The sequence below is a fragment of the Dendropsophus ebraccatus genome, chromosome 1 (genome assembly GCF_027789765.1).
Source record: "Dendropsophus ebraccatus isolate aDenEbr1 chromosome 1, aDenEbr1.pat, whole genome shotgun sequence".
Taxonomy (NCBI): domain Eukaryota; kingdom Metazoa; phylum Chordata; class Amphibia; order Anura; family Hylidae; genus Dendropsophus; species Dendropsophus ebraccatus.
Genome location: NC_091454.1, coordinates 259110 through 278477, shown reverse-complemented (window position 1 = coordinate 278477; position 19368 = coordinate 259110). Strand labels below are relative to the sequence as shown.

Genomic DNA, 19368 nt, shown 5'->3' with positions numbered 1-19368 from the left:
CAGGTGGAGGTATAACTACAGGCACAGGTAGAGGTATAACTACAGGCACAGGTGGAGGTATAGATACAGGTGGAGGTATACCTACAGGCACAGGTGGAGGTATAACTACAGGCACAGGTGGAGGTATAGCTACAGGCACAGGTGGAGGTATAGGTACAGGTGGAGGTATAGGTACAGGTGGAGGTATAACTACAGGCACAGGTGGAGGTATAACTACAGGCACAGGTGGAGGTATAGCTACAGGCACAGGTGGAGGTATAGCTACAGGCACAGGTGGAGGTATAACTACAGGCACAGGTGGAGGTATAACTACAGGCACAGGTAGAGGTATAACTACAGGCACAGGTGGAGGTATAGGTACAGGTGGAAGTATAACTACAGGCACAGGTGGAGGTATAGATACAGGTGGAGGTATACCTACAGGCACAGGTAGAGGTATACCTACAGGCACAGGTGGAGGTATAGCTACAGGCACAGGTGGAGGTATAACTACAGGCACAGGTGGAGGTATAGCTACAGGCACAGGTGGAGGTATAGGTACAGGTGGAGGTATAGCTACAGGCACTGGTGGAGGTATAGCTACAGGCACAGGTGGAGGTATAGGTACAGGTGGAGGTATAGCTACAGGCACTGGTGGAGGTATAGGTACAGGTGGAAGTATAACTACAGGCACAGGTGGAGGTATAGATACAGGTGGAGGTATAACTACAGGCACAGGTGGAGGTATAGCTACAGGCACAGGTGGAGGTATAGCTACAGGCACAGGTGGAGGTATAACTACAGGCACAGGTGGAGGTATAACTACAGGCACAGGTAGAGGTATAACTACAGGCACAGGTGGAGGTATAGCTACAGGCACAGGTGGAGGTATAACTACAGGCACAGGTAGAGGTATAAGTACAGGCACAGGTGGAGGTATAGGTACAGGTGGAAGTATAACTACAGGCACAGGTGGAGGTATAGATACAGGTGGAGGTATACCTACAGGCACAGGTAGAGGTATACCTACAGGCACAGGTGGAGGTATAGCTACAGGCACAGGTGGAGGTATAACTACAGGCACAGGTGGAGGTATAGCTACAGGCACTGGTGGAGGTATAGCTACAGGCACAGGTGGAGGTATAGGTACAGGTGGAGGTATAGCTACAGGCACAGGTGGAGGTATAGGTACAGGTGGAGGTATAGCTACAGGCACTGGTGGAGGTATAGGTACAGGTGGAAGTATAACTACAGGCACAGGTGGAGGTATAGCTACAGGTGGAGGTATAGGTGTGGGTACAGGTGGAGGTATAACTACAGGTACAGGCATAGGTGGTGGTATGGGTGTGGGTACAGGTAGAGGTATAACTACAGGTACAGGTGAGGTATATGTCACAGATGTGTTTGTTAATGTAGTTTTCTTCCTTGGTTTGTTGCTTGGTATATTTATTTATCGACCTCTAGAATCCAGAGCTGGGACCTTCTTCCCTTTCCGCAGGGGGTGACTTTAGCTAGTGATCTGCCCCTGCCCTGCTGACACCACAGGAAACTGGGGAAGGGGAGAATAAAAATCTGGTGGGGCAGATGTAGATGTGGCATGAGGAGAGTAAGCTGCGGAGCTCTTCTCACCATGTTGCTGTGTATCTGATATGTGAAGCCTCCATTACATTGGAATAAAGGACTTTATTAGAGAGAAGACTAACTGCTCAGTGCCCGTCTGTATTGGTCACTAGTCGCTTTTGTGACAGACGTGGTGGCAGCGGTGGGATTGTTGCACTGAGCAGTATGCAGAGACAAGAGCTGGAACAGCCTGATATGGACCCCACTGAGGGATTATTTCACAGGCGGATGAGACTGATTGGAGGAGAGCTGAGCCCCAGTCACAAGATGGAGCTGATGAAACTATGAAGAAGCGTCCTGGAGAGAGAGGAGACCGTGGTGCCAGGACATCACTGGAGAATAAGAGCAGAGTGCAGTGCCAGGACATCACTGGAGAATAAGAGCAGAGTGCAGTGCCAGGACATCACTGGAGAATAAAAGTAGAGCGCAGTGCCAGGACGTCACTGGAGAATAAGAGAGCAGAGCGCAGTGCCAGGACATCACTGGAGAATAGGAGCAGAGCGCAGTGCCAGGAGAACACTGGAGAATAAGAGAGCAGAGCGCAGTGCCAGGACATCACTGGAGAATAAGAGAGCAGAGCGCAGTGCCAGGACATCACTGGAGGATAAGAGAGCAGAGTGCAGTGCCAGGACATCACTGGAGGATAAGAGAGCAGAGCACAGTGCCAGGACATCACTGGAGAATAAGAGAGCAGAGCGCAGTGCCAGGACATCACTGGAGAATAAGAGAGCAGAGCGCAGTGCCAGGACATCACTGGAGAATAAGAGAGCAGAGCGCAGTGCCAGGACATCACTGGAGGATAAGAGAGCAGAGCGCAGTGCCAGGACATCACTGGAGAATAGGAGCAGAGCGCAGTGCCAGGACATCACTGGAGAATAAGAGAGCAGAGCGCAGTGCCAGGAGAACACTGGAGGATAAGAGAGCAGAGCGCAGTGCCAGGACATCACTGGAAAATAAGAGAGCAGAGCGCAGTGCCAGGAGAACACTGGAGAATAAGAGAGCAGAGCGCAGTGCCAGGACATCACTGGAGAATAAGAGCAGAGCGCAGTGCCAGGACAACACAGGAGGATGAGAGAGCAGAGCACAGTGCCAGGAGAACACTGGAGGATAAGAGAGTAGAGTGAGCGCAGTGCCAGGACATCACTGGAGGTGAGAGAGCAGAGCGCAGTGCCAGGACATCACTGGAGAATAAGAGCAGAGCGCAGTGCCAGGACATCACTGGAGAATAAGAGAGCAGAGCGCAGTGCCAGGACATCACTGGAGAATAAGAGAGCAGAGCGCAGTGCCAGGACATCACTGGAGAACAAGAGACCAGAGCGCAGTTCCAGGAGAACACTGGAGAATAAGAGAGCAGAGCGCAGTGCCAGGAGAACACTGGAGGATAAGAGAGCAGAGCGCAGTGCCAGGACATCACTGGAGGATAAGAGAGAGTAGAGTGAGCGCAGTGCCAGGACATCACTGGATAATGAGAGAGCAGAGCACAGTGCCAGGACATCACTGGAGAATAAGAGAGCAGAGCACAGTGCCAGGACATCACTGGAGAATAAGAGAGCAGAGCGCAGTGCCAGGAGAACACTGGAGGATAAGAGAGTAGAGTGAGCGCAGTGCCAGGACATCACTGGAGAATAAGAGAGCAGAGCGCAGTGCCAGGACATCACTGGAGAATAAGAGAGCAGAGCGGAGTGCCAGGAGAACACTGGAGGATAAGAGAGTAGAGTGAGCGCAATGCCAGGACATCAATGGAGGAGAAGAGAGCAGAGCGCAGTGCCAGGACATCACTGGAGGAGGAGAGAGCAGAGTGCAGTGCCAGGACATCACTGGAGAATAAGAGAGCAGAGCGCAGTGACAGGATATCACTGGAGGAGGATGAGAGAGCAGAGCGCAGTGCCAGGACATCACTGGAGAATAAGAGAGCAGAGCGCAGTGCCAGGACATCACTGGATGATAAGAGAGCAGAGCGCAGTGCCAGGACATCATTGGAGGAGGAAAGACAAGAGCGCAGTGCCAGGACATCACTGGAGGAGAAGAGAGCAGAGCGCAGTGCCAGGACATCACTGGAGGATAAGAGAGCAGAGTGCAATGCCAGGACATCACTGGAGGATAAGAGGGCAGAGCGCAGTGCCAGGAGAACACTGGAGGATAAGAGAGTAGAGTGAGCGCAGTGCCAGGAGAACACTGGAGGATAAGAGAGTAGAGTGAGTGCAGTGCCAGGACATCACTGGATAATGAGAGAGCAGAGCGTGGTGCCAGGACATAACTGGAGAATAAGAGAGCAGAGCGCAGTGCCAGGAGAACACTGGAGGATAAGAGAGTAGAGTGAGCGCAGTGCCAGGACATCACTGGAGAATAAGAGAGCAGAGCGCAGTGCCAGGACATCACTGGAGGATGAGAGAGCAGAGCGCAGTGCCAGGACATCACTGGAGGAGGAAAGAGCAGAGCGCAGTGCCGGGAGAACACTGGAGGAGGAAAGAGCAGAGCGCAGTGCCAGGACATCACTGGAGAATAAGAGCAGATCGCAGTGCCAGGATATCACTGGAGAATAAGAGCAGATCGCAGTGCCAGGACATCACTGGAGGAGGATGAGAGAGCAGAGCACAGTGCCAGGACATCACTGGAGGAGGATGAGAGAGCAGATCGCAGTGCCAGGACATCACTGGAGGAGGAGAGAGAGCAGAGCGAGCACAGTGCCAGGACATCACTGGAGGAGGAGAGAGCAGAGCGCAGTGCCAGGCCGTCACTGGAGGAGGAGAGAGCAGAGCGCAGTGCCAGGAGAACACTGGAGGATAAGAGAGTAGAGCGCAGTGCCAGGATATCACTGGAGGATAAGAGAGCAGAGCGCAGTGCCAGGATATCACTGGAGGATAAGAGAGCAGAGCGCAGTGCCAGGCCATCACATGAGGAGAGAGCAGAGCGCAGTGCCAGGACATCACTGGAGGATAAGAGAGCAGAGCGCAGTGCCAGGAGAACACTGGAGGATAAGAGAGCAGAGCGCAGTGCCAGGACATCACTGGAGAATAAGAGAGCAGAGCGCAGTGCCAGGACATCACAGGAGGATGAGAGAGCAGAGCCCAGTGCCAGGACATCACTGGAGAATAAGGGAGCAGAGCACAGTGCCAGGACATCACTGGAGAATGAGAGAGAGCAGAGCGCAGTGCCAGGACATCACTGGAGGATAAGAGAGCAGAGCGCAGTGCCAGGACATCACTGGAGAAGGAGAAAGCAGAGCACAGTGCCAGGACATCACTGGAGGATGAGAGAGAGCAGAGCGCAGTGCCAGGACATCACTGGAGGAGGAGAGAGCAGAGTGCAGTGTCAGGACATCACTGGAGGATAAGAGAGCAGAGCGCAGTGCCAGGACATCACTGGAGGAGGAAAGAGCAGAGTGCAGTGCCAGGAGAACACTGGAGGAGGAAAGAGCAGAGCGCAGTGCCAGGACATCACTGGAGAATAAGAGCAGATCGCAGTGCCAGGACATCACTGGAGAAGGAGAGAGCAGAGCGCGGTGCCAGGACATCACTGGAGGAGGAGAGAGCAGAGCGCGGTGCCAGGACATCACTGGAGGATAAGAGAGTAGAGCGCAGTGCCAGGCCATCACTGGAGGAGGAGAGAGCAGAGCGCAGTGCCAGGAGAACACTGGAGGATAAGAGAGTAGAGCGCAGTGCCAGGCCATCACTGGAGGAGAGAGCAGAGCGCAGTGCCAGGCCATCACTGGAGGATAAGAGAGCAGAGCGCAGTGCCAGGACAACACAGGAGGATGAGAGAGCAGAGCCCAGTGCCAGGACATCACTGGAGAAGGAGAGAGCAGAGCGCAGTGCCAGGACATCACTGGAGGATGAGAGAGCAGAGCGCAGTGCCAGGACATCACTGGAGGGGGAGAGAGCAGAGCGCAGTGCCAGGACATCACTAGAGGATGAGAGAGCAGAGCGCAGTGCCAGGACATCACTGTAGGTGAGAGAGCAGAGCGCAGTGCCAGGACCTCACTGGAGGAGGATGAGAGAGCAGAGCGCAGTGCCAGGACATCACTAGAGGATGAGAGAGCAGAGCGCAGTGCCAGGACATCACTAGAGGATGAGAGAGCAGAGCGCAGTGCCAGGACATCACTAGAGGATGAGAGAGCAGAGCGCAGTGCCAGGACATCACTAGAGGATGTAAGAGCAGAGCGCAGTGCCAGGACATCACTAGAGGAGGATGAGAGAGCAGAGCGCGGTGCCAGGACATCACTGGAGGAGGATGAGAGAGCAGAGCGCGGTGCCAGGACATCACTGGAGGAGGATGAGAGAGCAGAGTGCGGCGCCAGGACATCACTGGAGGAGGAGAGAGCAGAGCGCAATGCCAGGACATCACAGGAGGGGGAGAGAGCAGAGCGCAATGCCAGGACATCACAGGAGGGGGAGAGAGCAGAGCGCAGTGCCAGGACATCACTAGAGGATGAGAGAGCAGAGCGCAGTGCCAGGACATCACTGGAGGAGGAGAGAGCAGAGCGCAATGCCAGGACATCACAGGAGGGGGAGAGAGCAGAGCGCAGTGCCAGGACATCACTGGAGGATAAGAGAGCAGAGCCCAGTGGCAGGACATCAATGGAGGATAAGAGAGCAGAGCGCAGTGCCAGAACATCACTGGAGGATAAGAGAGCAGAGTGCAGTGCCAGGACATCACTGGAGGATCAGAGCGCAGTGCCAGGATATCACTGGAGGATAAGAGAGCAGAGCGCAGTGCCAGGACATCACTGGAGGATCAGAGAGCAGAGCGCAGTGCCAGGATATCACTGGAGGATAAGAGAGCAGAGCCCAGTGGCAGGACATCACTAGAGGAAAAGAGAGCAGAGCGCAGTGCCAGGATATCACTGGAGGATAAAAGAGCAGAGCGCAGTGCCAGGAGAACACTGGAGGATAAGAGAGCAGAGCGCAGTGCCAAGACATCACTGGAGGATCAGAGAGCAGAGCGCAGTGCCAGGATACCACTGGAGAAGGAGAGAGCAGAGCGCAGTGCCAGGACATCAGTGGAGGATGAGAGAGCAGAGCGCAGTGCCAGGACATCACTGGAGGATGAGAGAGCAGAGCGCAGTGCCAGGATATCACTGGAGGATGAGAGAGCAGAGCGCAGTGCCAGGACATCACTGGAGGATGAGAGAGCAGAGCGCAGTGCCAGGACATCAGTGGAGGATAAGAGAGCAGAGCGCAGTGCCAGGATATCACTAGAGGATGAGACAGCAGAGCGCAGTGACAGGATATCACTGGAGGATGAGAGAGCAGAGCGCAGTGCCAGGACATCACTGGAGAATAAGAGAGCAGAGCGCAGTGCCAGGATATCACTGGAGGATGAGAGAGCAGAGCGCAGTGCCAGGACATCACTGGAGGATGAGAGAGCAGAGCGCAGTGCCAGGACATCAGTGGAGGATGAGAGAGCAGAGCGCAGTGCCAGGCCATCACTGGAGGATGAGAGAGCAGAGCGCAGTGCCAGGACATCACTGGAGGATCAGAGAGCAGAGCGCAGTGCCAGGACATCACTGGAGGATGAGAGAGCAGAGCGCAGTGCCAGGACATCACTAGAGGATAAGAGAGCAGAGCGCAGTGCCAGGATATCACTGGAGGAGGAGAGAGCAGAGCGCAGTGACAGGATATCACTGGAGGATGAGAGAGCAGAGCGCAGTGCCAGGACATCACTGGAGGATGAGAGAGCAGAGCGCAGTGCCAGGACATCAGTGGAGGATGAGAGAGCAGAGCGCAGTGCCAGGACATCACTGGAGGATGAGAGAGCAGAGCGCAGTGCCAGGACATCACTGGAGGATCAGAGAGCAGAGCGCAGTGCCAGGACATCACTGGAGGATGAGAGAGCAGAGCGCAGTGCCAGGATACCACTGGAGGATGAGAGAGCAGAGCGCAGTGCCAGGATATCACTGGAGGATGAGAGAGCAGAGCGCAGTGCCAGGATAGCACTGGAGGATGAGAGAGCAGAGGGCAGTGCCAGGACATCACTGGAGGATCAGAGAGCAGAGCGCAGTGCCAGGACATCAGTGGAGGATGAGAGAGCAGAGCGCAGTGCCAGGACATCAGTGGAGGATGAGAGAGCAGAGCGCAGTGCCAGGACATCACTGGAGGATGAGATAGCAGAGCGCAGTGCCAGGATACCACTGGAGGATGAGAGAGCAGAGCGCAGTGCCAGGATATCACTGGAGGATGAGAGAGCAGAGCGCAGTGCCAGGATAGCACTGGAGGATGAGAGAGCAGAGCGCAGTGCCAGGACATCACTGGAGGATCAGAGAGCAGAGCGCAGTGCCAGGACATCAGTGGAGGATGAGAGAGCAGAGCGCAGTGCCAGGACATCAGTGGAGGATGAGAGAGCAGAGCGCAGTGCCAGGACATCACTGGAGGATGAGAGAGCAGAGCGCAGTCCCAGGATATCACTGGAGGATAAGAGAGCAGAGCGCAGTCCCAGGATATCACTGGAGGATCAGGATATCACTGGAGGATCAGAGAGCAGAGCGCAGTCCCAGGACATCACTGGAGGATCAGAGAGCAGAGCGCAGTCCCAGGACATCACTGGAGGATCAGAGAGCAGAGCGCAGTGCCAGGATATCACTGGAGGATCAGAGAGCAGAGCGCAGTGCCAGGACATCACTGGAGGATCAGAGAGCAGAGCGCAGTCCCAGGATATCACTGGAGGATGAGAGAGCAGAGCGCAGTGCCAGGACATCAGTGGAGGATGAGAGAGCAGAGCGCAGTGCCAGGCCATCACTGGAGGATGAGAGAGCAGAGCGCAGTGCCAGGCCATCACTGGAGGATGAGAGAGCAGAGCGCAGTCCCAGGATATCACTGGAGGATAAGAGAGCAGAGCGCAGTCCCAGGATATCACTGGAGGATCAGGATATCACTGGAGGATCAGAGAGCAGAGCGCAGTCCCAGGACATCACTGGAGGATCAGAGAGCAGAGCGCAGTCCCAGGACATCACTGGAGGATGAGAGAGCAGAGCGCAGTGCCAGGATATCACTGGAGGATGAGAGAGCAGAGCGCAGTGCCAGGATATCACTGGAGGATGAGAGAGCAGAGCGCAGTGCCAGGACATCACTGGAGGATGAGAGAGCAGAGCGCAGTGCCAGGACATCAGTGGAGGATGAGAGAGCAGAGCGCAGTGCCAGGCCATCACTGGAGGATAAGAGAGCAGAGCGCAGTGCCAGGACATCACTGGAGGAGGAGGAGAGAGCAGAGCGCAGTCCCAGGACATCACTGGAGGATGAGAGAGCAGAGCGCAGTGCCAGGATATCACTGGAGGATGAGAGAGCAGAGCGCAGTGCCAGGATAGCACTGGAGGATGAGAGAGCAGAGCGCAGTGCCAGGACATCACTGGAGGATGAGAGAGCAGAGCGCAGTGCCAGGACATCAGTGGAGGATGAGAGAGCAGAGCGCAGTGCCAGGACATCACTAGAGGATAAGAGAGCAGAGCGCAGTGCCAGGATATCACTGGAGGAGGAGAGAGCAGAGCGCAGTGACAGGATATCACTGGAGGATGAGAGAGCAGAGCGCAGTGCCAGGACATCACTGGAGGATGAGAGAGCAGAGCGCAGTGCCAGGACATCAGTGGAGGATGAGAGAGCAGAGCGCAGTGCCAGGACATCAGTGGAGGATGAGAGAGCAGAGCGGAGTGCCAGGACACCACTGGAGGATGAGAGAGCAGAGCGCAGTGCCAGGACATCACTGGAGGATAAGAGAGCAGAGCGCAGTCCCAGGATATCACTGGAGGATAAGAGAGCAGAGCGCAGTCCCAGGATATCACTGGAGGATCAGGATATCACTGGAGGATCAGAGAGCAGAGCGCAGTCCCAGGACATCACTGGAGGATCAGAGAGCAGAGCGCAGTCCCAGGATATCACTGGAGGATGAGAGAGCAGAGCGCAGTGTCAGGATATCACTGGAGGATGAGAGAGCAGAGCGCAGTGTCAGGATATCACTGGAGGATCAGAGAGCAGAGCGCAGTGCCAGGATACCACTGGAGGATGAGAGAGCAGAGCGCAGTGCCAGGATATCACTGGAGGATCAGAGAGCAGAGCGCAGTCCCAGGACATCACTGGAGGATCAGAGAGCAGAGCGCAGTGCCAGGATATCACTGGAGGATCAGAGAGCAGAGCGCAGTGCCAGGACACCACTGGAGGATGAGAGAGCAGAGCGCAGTCCCAGGATATCACTGGAGGATCAGAGAGCAGAGCGCAGTGCCAGGACACCACTGGAGGATGAGAGAGCAGAGCGCAGTCCCAGGATATCACTGGAGGATCAGAGAGCAGAGCGCAGTGCCAGGATATCACTGGAGGATCAGAGAGCAGAGCGCAGTGCCAGGATATCACTGGAGGATCAGAGAGCAGAGCGCAGTCCCTGGACATCACTGGAGGTACTCGCCGCCAGGACCTGCATTTCTCACCTTTCAGGAGGATAATTGCAGATAAGGACTGGACATGTTTACAGGAAAAGCAAATTCTACATTCAGAGCTCTTTCAGAAGAACAGCGCCAGGACTATGATGAAGTGGAGCAGGCTTTGTTATCCCATTACACCATCACACCTGAGTATTATAGGCAGAACTTCGGGGGTATGTTTTTTTGTTTTTTTTTTGTAAATCTGAATTTTCTTAGAATTTTTTAATATACAAAGAAAAGTGACAAACAGGAAAAGCCCCAGAAAGAAATATATAGCATATATAAAGAATAACAAAGTCAAGATGCTCCGTACCATAAGCTAGAAGTCAGGGAAATAATGTCTGTACACCTTTAGTTCATAAGATACAGAGGGCCAAGGCAGGTAAAAATGGAGAAAATTATATGGCAGGCGTCTAGAGGCCAATGAAGCGCAGCCTACAAATCCCAGGTGGCAGCAAAGGATATATATGCGCGTGCAGAAATAACTATGAACCCATTGTATCCAGCATAATACAAAGAAATACGTGAGCAGAGGCAATTTCAGAGCAAGAGCCTAGTGTGGAAAAACCACCATTGACCGCTCAGGATGGAACCATATGGCAAACCCCAAAACAGAGCCACCAAAAGACAGAAAGGGGGGGAAAACAGAAAGAAAGGAAAATAGGAGAAGTAGAGGTAAGCCCAAGGAGCCGGGCAGAGACTTCCGGGGTATGTTAAAAGGGAACTCCGGATAAGGAAAACTTGTTGTCTATTAAAAGTACATAAAGTTATATAGATGTGTCTATACAATATATTACTTGTTCTGCCACACTGGTAGCTGATAGAAATCCAGGTAGTGAAGAAAAATGGCCTCTGTGCCAATTCACATTGTCTCCTGCTCCAACTTCTCTCCGCTCCCCCTTAGGAGACAAAGATTCCATGCCTCTGTCTCATATTGTGTGGTTGCTGAGGACAGGCTAATGATGTCACAGGAGGCGGGGCTGGATCCCCCAATCTCCTGAGTGATTCACCATCTCTGACTGGCCAGAAGCAGGTGCAGCACTGATTTCTCTGATTGTGCAGAAGTCTGCAGTGAAATTAGGGCTGTGTTCACACATGTTGGAGTCTCATTGCAGTACTGCAGCGTATTCACAAAAATGATGCAGTAACACAAGTAAATGATGCTTAACGACAGCGAGGATCAGAGCCTTATTGTGCGGCTCAACTTTAAAGATAACAGATGCTCGATCATATGTTCTTTACTTTATTCCAACATCAGCAACACAGGTAGAGTATACAGCGTGCTGTGTGGTGTTACAGGTAGAGTATACAGCGTGCTGTGTGGTGTTACAGGTAGAGAATACAGTGCTGTGTGGTGTTACAGGTAGAGAATACAGCGCTGTGTGGTGTTACAAGTAGAGAATACAGCGCTGTGTGGTGTTACAGGTAGAGAATACAGTGTGCTGTGTGGTGTTACAGGTAGAGAATACAGTGTGCTGTGTGGTGTTACAGGTAGAGAATACAGCGTGCTGTGTGGTGTTACAAGTAGAGAATACAGTGCTGTGTGGTGTTACAAGTAGAGAATACAGTGCTGTGTGGTGTTACAGGTAGAGAATACAGTGCTGTGTGGTGTTACAGGTAGAGAATACAGTGCTGTGTGGTGTTACAGGTAGAGAATACAGCGTGCTGTGTGGTGTTACAGGTAGAGAATACAGTGCTGTGTGGTGTTACCGGTAGAGAATACAGTGCTGTGTGGTGTTACAGGTAAAGAATACAGTGCTGTGTGGTGTTACAGGTAGAGAATACAGCGCTGTGTGGTGTTACAGGTAGAGAATACAGCGTGCTGTGTGGTGTTACAGGTAGAGAATACAGTGTGCTGTGTGCTGTTACAGGTAGAGAATACAGTGCTGTGTGGTGTTACAGGTAGAGAATACAGCGTGCTGTGTGGTGTTACAGGTAGAGAATACAGTGCTGTGTGGTGTTACAGGTAGAGAATACAGCGCTGTGTGGTGTTACAGGTAGAGAATACAGTGCTGTGTGGTGTTACAGGTAGAGAATACAGTGCTGTGTGGTGTTACAGGTAGAGAATACAGTGCTGTGTGGTGTTACAGATAGAGAATACAGTGCTGTGTGGTGTTACAGGTAGAGAATATAGCGTGCTGTGTGGTGTTACAGGTAGAGAATACAGTGTGCTGTGTGGTGTTACAGGTAGAGAATACAGCGCTGTGTGGTGTTACAGGTAGAGAATACAGTGCTGTGTGGTGTTACAGGTAGAGAATACAGTGCTGTGTGGTGTTACAGGTAGAGAATACAGGGTGCTGTGTGGTGTTACAGGTAGAGAATACAGCGCTGTGTGGTGTTACAGGTAGAGAATACAGCGCTGTGTGGTGTTACAGGTAGAGAATACAGTGCTGTGTGGTGTTACAGGTAGAGAATACAGTGCTGTGTGGTGTTACAGGTAGAGAATACAGCGTGCTGTGTGGTGTTACAGGTAGAGAATACAGCGTGCTGTGTGGTGTTACAGGTAGAGAATACAGCGCTGTGTGGTGTTACAGGTAGAGAATACAGCGCTGTGTGGTGTTACAGGTAGAGAATACAGTGTGCTGTGTGGTGTTACAGGTAGAGAATACAGCGCTGTGTGGTGTTACAGGTAGAGAATACAGTGTGCTGTGTGGTGTTACAGGTAGAGAATACAGTGCTGTGTGGTGTTACAGGTAGAGAATACAGTGTGCTGTGTGATGTTACAGGTAGAGAATACAGTGTGCTGTGTGGTGTTACAGGTAGAGAATACAGCGCTGTGTGGTGTTACAGGTAGAGAATACAGCGTGCTGTGTGGTGTTACAGGTAGAGAATACAGGGTGCTGTATGGTGTTACAGGTAGAGAATACAGCGTGCTGTGTGGTGTTACAGGAAGGGCACGGAGCGGGAGGCGCAGACCTAGCGGAGGCCCAGCATGACTAGGTTAGCTGGGAATGTAGTTTAAGGGGTTAAGTGGGGCAGTAAGGGGTTAAGTGTGGGCCAGTTGGGAGGGGGTGAGGGGTTTGAGGAGAAAATGCGGGAGTTGCTAGGTGAGTCACTTACCAACGGACGCGGTGTGATAAGAAGAGGAGGAAGAGGTGGAGCTACAGTTCTTGCCGGACCCGATTCAGCCCGCCCGCCCGCCCTATTACAGGCTTTTGGTGTTCGGGTGTGGGCTTTGGGTGCTTTCTTTGTCATGACAGCCTGCGGTAGGGAGGTCTTGCAGGGCACGTTAAGGTGGTAATTCGGATGGGGACCCATAAGAGGGATGATACTCCCCGCTTGTTTGGTGGCTTGTGGATGGGAAATGGTGCAGTGCCAGATGACAGATTTGTCAGCCCCTGAGTCGGCGCGGTGCGGCTGGGGGGATAGCCAGGAATACTGGTGCTGCTGCAGGGTGCTCTGCCAGACCTCCCTAGTCATAATGGGTTAACTAATGTTATTGTTATTATTGTTATTTTTTATGTTTGTTAATTATTGGAAGCACTTTTAATAAAGAGGCTGTTATGGCCAATTTTTTCGAACGTTAAAGGAGGTGTCCTCAATTAATGGGTCAAAGGGGGGGGGAGGGGTGTGTGGAATAAGGGGTTTTAGTGGGGGGGTAGTGGTCGGTAGGGGATAGACGAAGGGACTCAGCAATACCTTAAGTCAAGGTAGAGAATACAGTGATGTGTGGTGTTACAGGTAAAATAAATCTGTTGGCTTAAAGTGTCACTGTGGTTAAATTTTTTTTGCAGAAATCAATAGTCCAGGCGATTTTAAGAAACTTTGTAATTGGGTTTATTAGCCAAATCTGCCATTATCTGCATGTAAAAAGCCTTCTCCCAGGTCCCCGTTCCTCTCCTTTCTGTCATCCACTCATCAGAATCAGGAAATCTCTTTGACTTTTTTTTCATCTCTTTCATCAGTAGGATCCTGTCTGGTCTATGAAGAGGGGAGGGGGGAGGGGGAAGGAGTGAGATTAGGGGCAGCTGAGAGGGAGAACAAAGGATTGCACAGTGGGGGAGCTATTCAGGGCCCTAATTAGTGGTCAGATAGCTCAGTGGTGACTGTCAGAGGAGATAGCCCAGGATGTGAGTGTAAATTAATTCTTTGTTGTCCTGTTTTTGCTGCCTTTACTTTCTCTCTCCATAGGAAAACCATGAAGACAGGGGGAGAGCTTCAAACTGCTTTTTCATAATAAAAAAGCATTTTTTGGCTAATAAACCCAATTACAAAGTTTCTTAAAATCGCCTGGACTATTGATTTCTGCAATAATAATTTTAACGACAGTGACACTTTAAGGTCACAGACACTTTTTGCTCACTTTTGCGTGAAATATCAAAAACTGGTTTAGTGTTTGAGGAGAGAAACTTTGTGAAGAATGTGTCCAAAGAATGGAAAAGACTTACCAAGGGTTAATATAAAAAGCCAAGAGGTAGTCAGTCCAGAGACAGGAGGGCAGGAGGGTGAGGAAAGCAAAGATGCTGCGACGCCTGTGAGAGTTAAAAGTGTGAAAGAAGAAAGTTAGGATAGTATACCGCTATATACCCAATACAGAGCACAATGATAACAAGACAGTTTACCGCCACATACCCAATACAGAGCATAATGATGACAGGATAGTATACCATCATATATAGAGCATAATGATGACAGGATAGTATACCGCCATATACGAGTACAGAGCATACACTGCCCCCTCTGTACACACTGCACCGTCACCTATATAAAATGTAGAATATGGAAGAGGGCACTCACCGACAAAATCATATCTTTATTTTCAAGCCTTTAAAATCTTCATGCAGGTGAGAGTAGCGTGCGGGATGCCAGAATCCTAGCGGATTGCGGAACCTGATTGGGCTCAGAATTCTGTCGTCCCGCACGCTACTCTCACCTGCATGAAGATTTTAAAGGTTTGAAAAAAAAAGATATGATTTTAATTGGTCAGTGCCCTCTTCCGTTTTCAAGATTTTTGCTAATTTACTCATGTCGGTCATTTTTTTCTATAGAGTGAGCACCCGTATTGAGCAATTTATCGCTGTTACTCCTTGCCTTTGCTACCATCATACGTTTATTTTGAATGGCCGGTCAGCTGACGGAGCGCTCAGCCAATCACAGGCCAGGACCGCCGCGGCCTGTGATTGGCCGAGTGTGGCCTGTCAGCTGACCGGCCATTCTGAAGATAGAGCGCGCGGGACCCGGGGATGAAGACAGCGTGGAGAAGAAGCCTGGACAGGTAATGTATGATGCTGCAAGGGCTGCGAGGACATCGGTAACGTTGTCTTTGCAGCCCTCGCTCAACGATCGGGCCGTGAATAGGCCCAGTAAACGAGCGCCGCTCGTTTACATCGTTGATCGGACCCTCCTCGGCCTGTGGAATAGGACCATAAGAATCTGCCCACGGAGCTCAGAAACAGGAGTGTATACAGATCTGCCCAAGGAGCACAGAGACAGGATTGTACACAGATCTGCCCAAGGAGCACAGAGACAGGAGTGTATACAGATCTGCCCACGGAGCTCAGAGACAGGATTGTACACAGATCTGCCCAAGGAGATCAGAGACAGGGGTGTATACAGATCTGCCCACAGAGCTCAGAGACAGGATTGTATACAGATCTGCCCACGGAGCTCAGAGACAGGATTGTACACAGATCTGCCCACGGAGCTCAGAGACAGGAGTGTATACAGATCTGCCCAAGGAGATCAGAGACAGGATTGTATACAGATCTGCCCACGGAGCTCAGAGACAGGATTGTATACAGATCTGCCCACAGAGCTCAGAGACAGGAGTGTATACAGATCTGCCCACAGAGCTCAGAGACAGGAGTGTATACAGATCTGCCCACGGAGCTTAGAGACAGGAGTGTATACAGATCTGCCCAAGGAGATCAGAGACAGGATTGTACACAGATCTGCCCAAGGAGCACAGAGACAGGATTGTACACAGATCTGCCCACAAAGCTCAGAGACAGGATTGTATACAGATCTGCCCACGGAGCTCAGAGACAGGATTGTATACAGATCTGCCCACAGAGCTCAGAGACAGGAGTGTATACAGATCTGCCCACAGAGCTCAGAGACAGGAGTGTATACAGATCTGCCCAAGGAGATCAGAGACAGGGGTGTATACAGATCTGCCCACAGAGCTTAGAGACAGGATTGTACACAGATCTGCCCACGGAGCTCAGAGACAGGATTGTACACAGATCTGCCCAAGGAGATCAGAGACAGGATTGTATACAGATCTGCCCACAGAGCTCAGAGACAGGAGTGTATACAGATCTGCCCACAGAGCTCAAAGACAGGATTGTATACAGATTTGCCCAAGGAGCTCAGAGACAGGAGTGTATACAGATCTGCCCACAGAGCTCAGAGACAGGATTGTATACAGATCTGCCCAAGGAGATCAGAGACAGGATTGTACACAGATCTGCCCAAGGAGCCCAGAGACAGGATTGTACACAGATCTGCCCACGGAGCTTAGAGACAGGATTGTATACAGATCTGCCCACGGAGCTTAGAGACAGGATTGTATACAGATCTGCCCACAGAGCTCAGAGACAGGAGTGTATACAGATCTGCCCACAGAGCTCAGAGACAGGAGTGTATACAGATCTGCCCAAGGAGCTCAGAGACAGGATTGTATACAGATCTGCCCAAGGAGCTCAGAGACAGGATTGTATACAGATCTGCCCACAGAGCTTAGAGACAGGAGTGTATACAGATCTGCCCCAGGAGCTCAGAGACAGGAGTGTATACAGATCTGCCCACAGAGCTCAGAGACAGGAGTGTATACAGATCTGCCCACAGAGCTCAAAGACAGGATTGTATACAGATTTGCCCAAGGAGATCAGAGACAGGAGTGTATACAGATCTGCCCACAGAGCTCAGAGACAGGATTGTATACAGATCTGCCCAAGGAGATCAGAGACAGGATTGTACACAGATCTTCCCACAGAGCTCAGAGACAGGAGTGTATACAGATCTGCCCAAGGAGCTCAGAGACAGGAGTGTACACAGATCTGCCCACAGAGCTCAGAGACAGGAGTGTACACAGATCTGCCCACAGAGCTCAGAGACAGGAGTGTATACAGATCTGCCCAAGGAGATCAGAGACAGGATTGTATACAGATCTGCCCACAGAGCTCAGAGACAGGAGTGTATACAGATCTGCCCCAGGAGCTCAGAGACAGGAGTGTATACAGATCTGCCCACAGAGCTCAGAGACAGGAGTGTATACAGATCTGCCCAAGGAGATCAGAGACAGGATTGTACCCCGATCTGCCCACAGAGCTCAGAGACAGGATTGTATACAGATCTGCCCCAGGAGCTCAGAGACAGGATTGTACACAGCAATCAATGGAGATCCAGCAGCACTAGACGGTCCCTCTAGATAGGCACGATATGTGGATGCACGCAGGAGCCCACTATCTCAGTAGGTGGGTGTATAAGCGGAAATAACAAGAAAGTCCAACAGCATCCAATCTTCTAAAGAGCCTTCAAACCTTTATTATGCTAGTATACTTGACAAAGACTCATCGCGAGTCGAAACGTCGTATTGCTTGTGAGCATAATAAAGGTTTGAAGGCTCTTTAGAAGATTGGATGCTGTTGGACTTTCTTGTTATTTAGGATGGTACACAGATCTGCCCAAGGAGCTCAGAGACAGGAGTGTACACAGATCTGCCCAAGGAGCTCAGAGACAGGAGTGTATACAGATCTGCCCACGGAGCTTAGAGACAGGATTGTATACAGATCTGCCCACAGAGCTCAGAGACAGGAGTGTATACAGATCTGCCCACAGAGCTCAGAGACAGGAGTGTATACAGATCTGCCCAAGGAGCTCAGAGACAGGATTGTATACAGATCTGCCCACAGAGCTTAGAGACAGGAGTGTATACAGATCTGCCCAAGGAGCTCAGAGACAGGATTGTATACAGATCTGCCCAAGGAGCTCAGAGACAGGATTGTATACAGATCTGCCCACAGAGCTTAGAGACAGGAGTGTATACAGATCTGCCCCAGGAGCTCAGAGACAGGAGTGTATACAGATCTGCCCACAGAGCTTAGAGACAGGAGTGTATACAGATCTGCCCCAGGAGCTCAGAGACAGGAGTGTATACAGATCTGCCCACAGAGCTCAGAGACAGGATTGTATACAGATCTGCCCACAGAGCTTAGAGACAGGATTGTATACAGATCTGCCCACGGAGCTTAGAGACAGGATTGTACCCCGATCTGCCCACGGAGCTCAGAGACAGGAGTGTACACAGATCTGCCCAAGGAGCTCAGAGACAGGATTGGGACAGGCAGAGATCCGTCCAAGGTTACGGAAGCATTTCTGCAGCCCTCGAGGTTCTTAAGAGTACAGCGGAGTTACATGAAAAAGTTTGGGACGATCACAGCTCTTCCTCCACCTGGCCGTCGAGCCAAACTAAGTAATTGTGGGAGAAGAGCCTTGGTGAGAGGTAAAGAAGAACAGAATGTGGGGGACAGACAGTAAGACATGGTGGTGGCGGCATCCTGCTATGGGGGAGACAGACAGTGACACATGGTGGTGGCAGCATCCTGCTATGGGGGAGACAGACAGTGAGACATGGTGGTGGCAGCATCCTGCTATGGGGGAGACAGACAGTGAGACATGGTGGTGGCAGCATCCTGCTATGGGGGAGACAGACAGTGAGACATGGTGGTGGCAGCATCCTGCTATGGGGGAGACAGACAGTGAGACATGGTGGTGGTAGCATCCTGCTATGGGGGAGACAGACAGTGACACATGGTGGTGGCAGCATCCTGCTATGGGGGAGACAGACAGTGACACATGGTGGTGGCAGCATCCTGCTATGGGGGAGACAGACAGTGAGACATGGTGGTGGTAGCATCCTGCTATGGGGGAGACAGACAGTGACACATGGTGGTGGCAGCATCCTGCTATGGGGGAGACAGACAGTGACACATGGTGGTGGCAGCATCCTGCTATGGGGGAGACAGTGAGACATGGTGGTGGCAGCATCCTGCTATGGGGGAGACAGACAGTAAGACATGGTGGTGGCGGCATCCTGCTATGGGGGAGACAGACAGTGAGACATGGTGGTGGCAGCATCCTGCTATGGGGGAGACAGTGAGACATGGTGGTGGCAGCATTCTGCTATGAGGGGGACAGACAGTGAGACATGGTGGTGGCAGCATTCTGCTATGAGGGGGACAGACAGTGAGACATGGTGGTGGCGGCATCCTGCTATGGGGGAGACAGACAGTGAGACATGGTGGTGGCGGCATCCTGCTATGGGGGAGACAGACAGTGAGACATGGTGGTGGCAGCATCCTGCTATGGGGGAGACAGACAGTGACACATGGTGGTGGCAGCATCCTGCTATGGGGGAGACA

The 19368-nt window shown here is 51.9% G+C and overlaps 1 protein-coding gene across 9 annotated transcripts in view; it reads right to left on the bottom strand.

The window, feature by feature from the left end:
* Positions 1–19368, bottom strand: part of PTPRO (protein tyrosine phosphatase receptor type O) — a 314106-nt gene that overhangs the window by 51826 nt on the left and 242912 nt on the right. For 7 of the 9 annotated variants that reach the window (XM_069963523.1, XM_069963520.1, XM_069963516.1 and 4 more), the window contains exon 17: positions 14392–14475. The exons of the other annotated variants lie outside the window; for them this stretch is intronic. In XM_069963523.1, the coding sequence (XP_069819624.1) occupies positions 14392–14475 (84 nt within the window). The remainder of the gene's footprint in view (positions 1–14391; positions 14476–19368) is intronic. 9 annotated transcript variants of the gene reach the window in all.